Below are 10,830 nucleotides of genomic sequence, written 5' to 3' on the forward strand. Positions count from 1 at the left end.
CTGAGAAACTCATTCGCTGTAACTCACTTTAAATGCACTACGGTTGGGGAGGTCCATAAATCCCCTCGTCAAGGACGCAAGTCTGAGTTGTGCAAGCAGATTTATGAGAAAAGATGAAAATGTCATGAGAATTGGACATTTGCCCCCCCCCCCCCCCCCCCACACACACACACACACACACACACACACACACACACACACTTTTAGAGTTCACTTCTCAGTGCGCTTCCTTCCTGATGACCACCACATGCAGGATGTCAGAAGTGTCCCGACCTCAATGGCTGTTTCTCATCAGACCCTGAACACAATGGTGCTTATTCATCAAACAAACATCTAATCAAAACCAGGTCTGTTTTGTGTGTGAACGGGTTTGAATTTACTTCTAAACATGAGTCACATGCTGCTTAATACCGAAATCCATGCTGATGATTCCCTTTGACATCGACACTGCGGCCTGTAGGACTGATCTGATGTTTAGAAAATATTAGTGATAGACGATCCTGCTGATCTGTAGCATCAAACATCAAACCGTTTCCTCCTCATTGTGTTACTCTTTAAAACTCTTCAAAACATTTTTGCATCCAAACAAACCCTGCTGACTAGATGCTGTTCAGTAACACATTTATTACACTCATAAATATCAATTTACTATTTAATCTCATTATGTTCTCATTTGTCTCGAGTTGTTCCACAAGATGTTTTATAAGTATTATTTCTCCAGTCTGGGCTGATATTTGCTTTACATTTTAAAGCAGTGTTTATGCTCCTCATTGCTTCCCAGATCAACATAATGTGGCCTGTTTTTAATCCTCATGAGGACGTACAGTAACAGATATGAACTTTTGTAATTTTTTCTCTTAGCAACCAGACAAGAAGGGACATGTTACACTCCGGAGAAAGTTGGAAAAAAGTTGGGATACTGTAAAATGTAAATAAAAACAGAATTCGATGATTTGCTAATTTCATAAACCCAAATTTTATTCACAATAGAACATAAAAAAGCAAAATGTTGATTGAACCATTTTAAGGAAAAAAGTGGGTAATTTTGAATTTGATGCTGCAACACGTCTCAAAAATATTGGGACGGGGGGGAAACACAATTCAGCAAAAAAGTGCGTGTTATTAAAATGAAAGTCGGAGAAACATTTAGCAGATTAATGAGGTTCACTGACAGCAGGTCAATAAGATGATTGGGTATAAACAGTGTATCTTAGAGAGGCAGAGTTTCTCAGAAGTAAAAATGGGCGGAGCTTCAACCTGTGAAAGACAAATGTGTGTCTACACACTGGGGAACAATTTCAGAATGATGTTCCTCAAGATTGTGAAAGAGGTGAATGTCTCATCATTTTCAGTACATAAAATCATTAAAAGTTTGCGGTATCTATTGCGATTTTAAACATTTGCTATGTTTTTTTGTTTGATTGTGTTTAGAATATGAGATTTACAAATCATCACATCCTGAATTTATATTGTAGTGTCGCAACTTTTGTTGGAATTGTACAGACAATGTAGGAATTTGATCTCTTTGTCACACTCCAGCTTGGTGGTGATGGGATTTAAACTCATGACCTTCACCACATCTTGTAGTCAAGTCAAGTATTCTTTTATTGTCATTCCAACCACATACACAACCGTCCAGGACCACGGTGTGACACAAGACTACAAAAATGAACACAAAATAACATAAAACACAGAACTTCACAAAACTAACTAGAACAAACTTTATTCTTCCCACCGTGGGAAAATCTCCAAGACCACAGTGGAGAAACCGGCTGGTCTGATCAGAGGAAGACACAATGTTATGTTCGAGCGTCTTCTCCAATTTGCTTATTAAAAGTAGAAACAAAATTACATGCTTAATAAAATTTAAGTTCCATCAACAAGAGAATACTGCAGATACGAACACTTCTGCATCACCTCCAGTTTTGCTTCTGGATGATGTACAGGTAAAGTCATATTTAACTTTGTATCATCTGATTCTGAAATTCAATCTGAGACTCGGTTCTAATCAGTTCGTGTACATTTTGTGTTTTTGGTTCTAAAGTTTAGTAGAAAAAGTTGAGTGTCTATAAGTCTGTTTCTTATGAATGTATCTGTAAAGAGCGAGACAGTGATGACTGTGGAGACGACAAAACCACCTGAGATGGCATGGGGTAGAAACCTTGAAAGATTTAAAAAGATATTTTTTACTATATGAATAGTTTCACTACATTTTCAAGTTGTTTATAAGAAGTGAAAACTTCATCACCTCCATCTTCAAGAGACAATCTCTCACTTTGTGTCACCGGCAATTAATTCACTCTTGTTATTTAAATTTTTTTGCAGTTACACGTCTCAGAGTGAAACACTGCTTCTATTTATAAAGGGTTTATTCCCCTCTCCCTTGTCATACACTGTTATTATTTTTTACAATGATGAAAACCATTTGTGGAGGTTCAGAGCCTCTTCTTCTGCCTGGTCATTTCCTGTAAGAGAGAAATGAGCGATTCAGGATTCTCTTCTTCCCTCGTGAACTTCACAGAGAGAAACAGTCCAGTGACAGAAATACTGAAGGATATTTACAAGTATATTTAATTATTTACTCAACACTGTATTATTTACTCAACACAGTTTTTCACCCGCTGTCTTGAGGTCTTACAGCTAAAATGTCACAGCAGGTCAGGTGGGAAAAAGACCTGCATATAAACCCGTTACAGAGGAAAGACAGCAGGCAGAATATTAAATCACACTATAATCATTATTCATAGGTTTAATTCACACGATCATATGCAATTTGTGTTATTTTAATTCTGCTTCATTCACTATTTGAAAGTCAGAACATTTAAAGAGTTAATTTTTCACTTCATGCTGCTCGAAACGATTACACATTAAATCCATTTAACTTTGTGAGGTGTAAAAGGTGTACTGGGTTCAAAGGTGAAACCTGGGTTAAAGCAGCAGGTCGGAGCCGTAATAAAAATCTCCACAACTCTGGAATTTGCTTTATAGTCTCAAGTTAAAGTTTAATTTTCACCTTCACAGATTAAAGTACACGTGAGATAATCACTATTGAGACAGAAATCGGAGAGACACTGCAGCACTCGGGGACTTGTTACCACCCAGAGCCTGGAATAACTATAATCTCTCGGTGTTTCGGTGTTTGGTGTGGTGTTTTGGTATCAGGATGGTGCAGAGGTTGATGGTGGTGGGTATATTGGTGCTGTTAATTGCTGCACTAGGAACATTTTTGGGTGTGTTTTTTGGATATAGGGACAAACTTTCATCAGTCGTCACTGAGAAATCGTACGCACATGCCGCCGTAGCAGCTGACGCCGGGACGTGCTCTGAAATTGGCAGGTGAGAGTTTAAGAATTTATTGTCTCCAGTAAAACAATTTGTCAAACAATTTATATTAAATCGAGTTTTTTATCCATCCATCAGTAGAAAGTGTATGAGAGCAAACCAGTGTTCCTCAACTCGCATCTGTCACAAAATAACCCTGATATTGTAATAACATACACTGATCAGGTAAATCATTATACCACCTGCTAAAAACCTGTCAATCATCAACATCATGAACTTCTTCAGCAGTTTGAGCTACAGGAACCCGGACCACACGTCCAGCCTTCACTCCTCACATACATCAGTGGTCCTCTTCCCCTACAACCCTGTCGCCGGTTCACCACTGTTCCTTCCTTGAAACTCTTTTTTAATAGATTCTGACCACTGCAGACCAGGAACAGCCCAGAAGAGCTGCAGTTTTGGAGACGCTCTGACCCAGACGTCTAGACATCACAATTTGTCTCAAACTCGCTCAAATCCTTACACCTATTTTTCTGCTTCTAACATCAACTTTGAGTACAAAATGTTCACCTGCTGCCTAATAAATAAATCCACCCACTGTATACTGTGTATATAATATATATATATAATGTTATACCTGAAATTAATCATATCTGCTTATTAATATGAATGGCTAAGATACAATCAATAACTGAACATAAACCCTGTAACTATATATTGTGTGTGTGTGTGTGTGTGTGTGTGTGTGTGTGTGTGTGTGTGTGTGTGTGTGTGTGTGTGTTTATCTGATCTGATGTTGGTGTGTGTTCCAGAGACATTCTCCTGAAGGGTGGTTCTGCTGTAGATGCAGCAATTGCTGGACTGTTGTGTGTAGGTTTAATGAATGCTCACAGTGCAGGGATCGGAGGAGGCATGTTTCTTACCATTTACAATGCTCACACAGGTACACACACACACACACACACACACACACACACACACACACACACACACACACACACACACACACACACACACACACACACACACACACACACACACACACACACACACACACCATCTTCTTACACAACACTCTCATTCTCATTCATCTAACAGTAAAATTAGTGGTTTTTCTCAATAAGAAAATATTGAAATAAATATTCAATGAAATTGATACAAAATGAACAAATTCTACGAAACGTGTGAAAGTTCATTTTATTTCTATTCAACAAACTCGGTTATGTAGCAGATTAAAGATTTACTATGACAAAAAATGTCTAGAAATGTACTACAGACTTTATTTCCAATGAAAAATCCCTAAAATAGTTTTTCACACTTTCAGAATCCGGACACTTCGTTTCTCCAAACGTTCAGCTAAAATATTTTGTTGTGTCTCTTGTAAAACTTTCTGAAGATGTTCTTCACTAGTTGGAGATTCTTGTTCATCCCAGAGCAGTTCAGTAGGATTCAGGTGTGGTGACTGGGCAGGTGGTTCCATGACAGATATCATTCCAGACATCTCTCTAAAAAACATGTACAGAACTCGTCTTGTTGAACAGAGAATTCGGTTTCAATGAGCCGCAGTCCAGACGGAACTGCATGGTGTTAAAGCATGGAGTCATGTAGGTTCATGTTGGTAACATCTTTTTTCCTGTTCTTCATCTTACACAAGTTCTTCTGTTAGTGTCCTTCAATTCACTGAATCATTATTGTGTGTTTTTGCATTTTACTGAGTTTGATGCATAGATTCAAAAAGAACATGCTTGTGTTTTAAAAACCATAAAAGACTCATTCAGAACATCCAGTTAGGTGATTACGTCACCGTCACTGCTGAGTTTATTGTAGATAATAATGTTTCATCAAGCAGTAAAATTATCTTTTGGAAAATCCACCATTTTTTATAGTGCAGGAAGTGTAATAGTGGAAGTGGTGCAGTAGCTCAGGGGTAACGATGTTGACCTTCTGCTGTCCTTCTAAAAGGTCTTTAGGTTCATCGTAGCAGTTCACACACAAAACATTCACATTCACAGTCAGATCTTTTGTGGTGTGTGAACATTTTGACAAACTGCAAAGTGCATTTTACTCATCTAGTTTGGAGGTTAATGTAAATGAGTTATGTAAATGAGTTATGTAAATGAGTTATGTAAATGAGTTATGTAAATGTGAGAAATTTGCTATTTTTTTACAGAATGATTTACATTTACAGCATTTGACAAACTCCCTTATCCAAAGCACCTTATAGTAATTTTATTTATGCAACCGAGCAGCTTTCGGGGTAAGGGACTTGCTTAAGGGCCCAGGAGGGGCAACTTGGTGTGCCTGTGATTTAAACACATTTGGATCTAAAATCCAACCCCTTACAGACACACACACCACACACACATCACACACACATGGATCAGCATGGGCTCCTTTTTTATACGTTTTATAAGATAAATATATATATTTTTTTATAGGAAGAGTGGAAACAATTAATGCTCGTGAAACGGCTCCCGCTAACTCCTCTCAGGACATGTTCGGGAACAGCACTGAGCTTTCACAGAAAGGTGCTCATAATCCACATAATCCACAACCAAGGGATTGAACCAAACAACAGGATACATAACAATCTTAATAAAAATAACTGCAGGGTGGGGCTGGTGGTGTAATGTTGAGAGGGTTATTAAATAATAATAATAATAATAATAATAATAATAATAATAATAATAATAATAAAGATGATTCTTCCTGTTATGAATGCTTTGATGGGTTAGATGCGAAGACTTTCTCGTTTTTCAGGAGGCCTTTCTATCGCTGTTCCTGGAGAAATTCGAGGATATAAACTTGCTCATAAGCGTCACGGCAAACTGGCCTGGAAAGATCTGTTCACACCAAGCATCGAACTCGCTGAGAACGGATTTCCTGTGGGTAAAGCGCTCGCTGGAGCCATTCACCAAAAACAAGATATTATACGCAATGACAGAAATTTATGGTAAATATCTTCTGATGTTCGTTAGATAGGACACATTTTCAGCTCTGTTTTATGTAGATCTCTTTCCTCGTTCTGAACTTCTGTTTTGTCTCTCACTTTGTGTCTCGATTCTATGATTTGTGTGTTTTTTTGTTTTTTTTGTGTGTTTATCAATTTTGTGATTTAATTCCATGCACAGTTCCAGTTTTGTGTCTCAGTCCTGCATTTCTTTTTTCTTTTCTTGTCTCTGTTTTGAATCCTGTGGTTTGTGTTTTCTAGTTCAGTGTTCTGTAACAAAGATGGAGACATCCTAAAGGAAAATGATATAATTACCTTCCGTAAGCTGGCAGAGACTTATCGGCAGATTGCAGAGGAAGGTGCAGACGCTTTTTATAATGGAACGATTGCAGAAAATCTCGTCAAAGAAATTAGAAGTGCAGGTGGAGTTTCCTTCTGTAAACACTGACACCTCAACAGGAAGTCACAGGAGTCGCCTTTAATTTCTCATTGTGTGTGTGTGTGTGTGTGTGTGTGTGTGTGTGTGTGTGTGTGTGTGTGTGTGTGTGTGTGTGTGTGTGTGTGTTTAGGTGGCATTATAACTATGGAAGATTTACAGAATTACACGCCACTGTTGGATGAAAACCCTCTGAATGTATCAGTGGGTGATTTTACAATGTTTGTGCCAAACGCTCCTTCGAGTGGTCCCGTTCTCAGCCTGATCTTCAACATACTGAACGGTGAGAATACATTTCTCTGGAAAATAAAACATGATTTCATAAAAAAAAAAAAAAAAAAAAAAAGATGAAATACCTATTATTTACTTATTAATTAATAAATAAGAATAACATATATTCCCAATTTGCTGTTATAATAATGTTCACTTTTCTGGGAAGATGTTCCACCAGTTTTTGCGGAGACTTTGTGGAGATTATTTCAGCTACAAGGGTGTTAGTAAGGTCAGGTACTGATGTAGGTGAGAAGGTGAGGAGGTTCCTGGGGTGCAGTCAGTGTAAAGCAGATCTTCATGGAGCTTGCTTTGTGGCTCCAACACCAACAGTTTGGGAAAGAATCACACATGGGTGGAAAAGTTGTGTCCCAATAATTTTGCTATTATAGTGTATGTATGTGACCATGTGTGTTCTGATCACCACCTCTTTTCCTTTGCAGGTTATGACTTTACACCAGACAGCGTTTCCAGCACTCAGAAGAAAATTCTCACTTATCATCGTATAGTGGAAGCGTTCAAATTTGCGTATGCGAAACGCAGTGTTCTTGGAGACCCCAAATTTCTAAACATCACTGGTGTAAGTTCTGATGAAAGTCTTTGAACTCCAGCATCACCTAAAAATGGCGTGTGTGGACGATTGAGTTAATTCTTAACATTGTTTTACTAAAAGATTAAAGACTTCGAGGTGAAGAATGTGAAGCTGAATTATAATTAACGCAGCAGCAGTATAATTTATATCCAGTTCTCTGTAGCTGCTTCAGACCCCACCGTGTTAAATATAATCTTTATTCACGTTTCATCTACTGCTTTTACTCATTCATTTCCCAGTTTATCCAGAACATCATATCTCAAGGCTATGGAGATTCAATCCGGAAAAAAATCACAGATAACACCACACAAAACGAGAGTTATTACGAACCGGAATATTTTCTTCCGGAAAATCACGGAACGTCTCATATTTCTGTACTGGACAAAGATGGAAATGCAGTCGCTGCCACCAGCACCATTAATCAATAGTAAGTGGTCAGAATGTAATCTATCTATCTATCTATCTATCTATCTATCTATCTATCTATCTATCTATCTATCTATCTATCTATCTATCTATCTATCTATCTATCTATCTATCTATCTATCTATCTATCTATCTATCTATCTATCTATCTAGATTTCACTTGATAGAGAGAAGCGGTTAGGTTTATGTTCTCATTCTTATGTTAGAAAACAGTCTAAATTAAATCTTGTATTTTGAATACTGATGTTTTTCTTTTGTTATTCTTTTGATGTTATTCTTTTTCTCTCCATAGTTTTGGTTCCAAGGTCCTGTCCTCGTCTACAGGAGTATTACTGAATAACGAGATGGATGATTTCAGTTCTCCTCTGATAGTAAACGGATTCGGTGTTCCACCTTCCCCTAATAACTTCATCGTACCACGTTAGTAAACCTTCCGCTTAAGGTTTTCAGAACCTCGATCAATTTACCTGAATAAGATCTACATTTTGCAGTGCTACAGATGTTACAGATGTTCATTACCTAGTAATTTAGTGTCATATTCTTCTTCTTTTGGCTTCTCCCATTAGGGGGCGCCACAGCAGATCATCCATCTCCATACCCCCCTGTCCTCTACATCTGCCTCTTTCACACCATCTACCTGCATGTCTTCCCTCACCACATCCATAAACCTCCTCCTTGTTCTTCCTTTTTTCCTCCTTCCTGGTGTCTCCATCCTCAGCATTCTCCTACTGATATACCCCATGTCCCTCCTCTGCACATGTCCAAACCATCTCAATCTCGCCTCCCTCACCTTGTCTCCAAAACGTCCTACATGCGCTGTCCCTCTAATAAACTCATTTCTAATCCTGTCCATCGTCGTCACTCCCAACGAACATCTCAACATCTTCAGCTCTGCTACCTCCAGCTCCACCTCCTGTCTTTTACTCAATGCCACCGTCTCCAAACTATACAACATCATCCTGCAAAAAAATGCTTATAAATCTGTTATTTATTTGTTTTCTATTTTGTAGATAAGCGTCCCATGTCCTCGATGTGTCCTGCGATCCTGTTTGATAAAGATAATAAAGTTAAATTGGTGATTGGCGGCTCAGGAGGGACAAAAATCACTACATCAGTTGCTGAGGTCAGGTGTTTTATTCTGTTAAAGACTGACAGAAAGAAAGAAGATTTTTGTTTTGTTTTGGTGTTTAAGTAACAAATTTGTCTTTTAGGTCATTTTAAAATCACTGTTCTTTAACTATGATCTGGAGAAAGCCATTTCGGATCGCAGAGTTCATCATCAGCTCAGTCCGAACTTCACTGTGTTGGAGTCAGGCTTTGATGACGTGAGTGAAAATTTATTATTAACATTTCTTTCTTTTTTTTGTCTATATGTTTAACCTATGAAAATAAATGTGTGAAATAAAGACACTGGATATTCAGTAGAGTGAAATATTAACTAGAATTTTACATTCTAAGACTTGACGGTTCCTCGGTCAGACATTAAACATCTACGCTGTTTTGGTTGTTTGAACTGTAGTGAATGAGATCACATGACATCACTACATTAAACAGAAATCTTCTCTCCCCACTGTACTGAGCGTTTCGACGTATCGCATGTCACATGTTGCTGGAGTGTTTTGCGATTTCTAATACGTTGTTGTTTATTGCTCACGTGTGCTCACGTGATGCCACGAGCAATCAATATTGTGCTCAGAAGGCGACTCTCCTGTTGGTGCTGAGCGTTTTGATATGCAGATATGAAGATTTTCTGATGAGTTAATTGGTTAACGAGCACGTGGCCTGACTAATTAACCTCTCAATCAACTCCCCCCACTGTGCTGAGGGTCTTCGCGTGTCAAACGTCAAACAATTAATCAATAATACTATCTATTAACTAATATTACTAATAATATCACATATTTATTAAACATTATTTAACATCATGTAACATCACATACTCTTAAACACCAAAATACGTTTAAATGATGTCACTTTATTACCCACAATGCACCTCTTACTGCAATTCTAATGCCACTATATGACTGAAAAGTTTATGGAGACCATTTTAAGACCATGGAGATTAATATGGAGTTGGTTTTAAATTTGTTCCTATTACAGTCTCCATTCAGCCGCAAGAGCGTTAACGAGCAGTTCTGATGTCAGATGAGAAAAAGCCTGTGATCAGTATTGTAGTTTATAGCCATCGCTTTGTGCACAGGGGCATTGAACATGTTTGAGTCTCGTAATTCTGTAATAACTGTAATAATATGTGGTAATTATTTTAATATCATAAGATAATGAGAGCAATAAAGACATGGAGCAAATCCAATGAGATTAAATTTGATTATATTTTACTGAACATAAATAAACATTATGTAAATATTTTGATAATTTGTTTAATATTTGATAATCATTTGATAAATGATTCATTTGTTAATATCTAGAATTAGAATTCGACAGAATTAAATGATTCGATCGGCAGTGTGTTTAAAGAAAACAAAGAAAGAAAACATTTTTATGTCTTAATAAATCACCCTCCTCTCTTATATATAAGTTGAATAAGCAGTGTGAATGATTTGGTCCTGTCTCCCCGTGCAGGCTGTAATGGAAGGTCTTATGAAGAAAAATCACCTGATTGAGATCTTGACCTCGACGGGTGCTGTGATTCAGGCGATCCTACAAGACGATAAGCGTCTTTACGCTGAATCTGACCCTCGAAAGGGAGGACACGCTGCAGGATACTGACGAACCCTGTTTCTTTCTTTTCCACTATTTATTCATGTCTTCTGTTTTTATTTAGCATTTGTGTCATTAAATTGATCAGACTGTCGTGTGGCCTTTCATGCTGTGATCATGTGAGACTACAGACTGAGGTTTACACCAGAATCTGAT

The 10,830-nt window shown here is 37.8% G+C and overlaps 1 protein-coding gene across 2 annotated transcripts; it reads left to right on the forward strand.

Moving 5' to 3' along the window:
- Window positions 1-3,027: 3,027 nt before the first annotated feature.
- ggt1b (gamma-glutamyltransferase 1b) lies at window positions 3,028-10,824 on the forward strand. 2 transcript variants are annotated; one of them, XM_083567902.1, is made up of 12 exons: window positions 3,033-3,336; window positions 4,095-4,225; window positions 5,721-5,810; window positions 6,043-6,235; window positions 6,494-6,654; window positions 6,802-6,951; window positions 7,382-7,518; window positions 7,770-7,957; window positions 8,249-8,376; window positions 8,967-9,079; window positions 9,168-9,281; window positions 10,537-10,824. In XM_083567902.1, exons 1-12 carry the CDS (start codon window positions 3,164-3,166, stop codon window positions 10,681-10,683), a joined length of 1,725 nt encoding a protein of 574 aa, XP_083424028.1. In that variant the 5' UTR covers window positions 3,033-3,163; the 3' UTR covers window positions 10,684-10,824. The 2 variants fall into 2 exon arrangements, with proteins under 2 accessions (XP_083424027.1, XP_083424028.1); XM_083567901.1 differs by lacking the exons at window positions 9,168-9,281; window positions 10,537-10,824 and having other exon boundaries at window positions 3,028-3,336; window positions 8,523-9,073.
- Window positions 10,825-10,830: the final 6 nt, after the last annotated feature.

The sequence above is a fragment of the Silurus aristotelis genome, assembly GCF_946808225.1.
Source record: "Silurus aristotelis genome assembly, chromosome: 18".
Classification (NCBI taxonomy): domain Eukaryota; kingdom Metazoa; phylum Chordata; class Actinopteri; order Siluriformes; family Siluridae; genus Silurus; species Silurus aristotelis.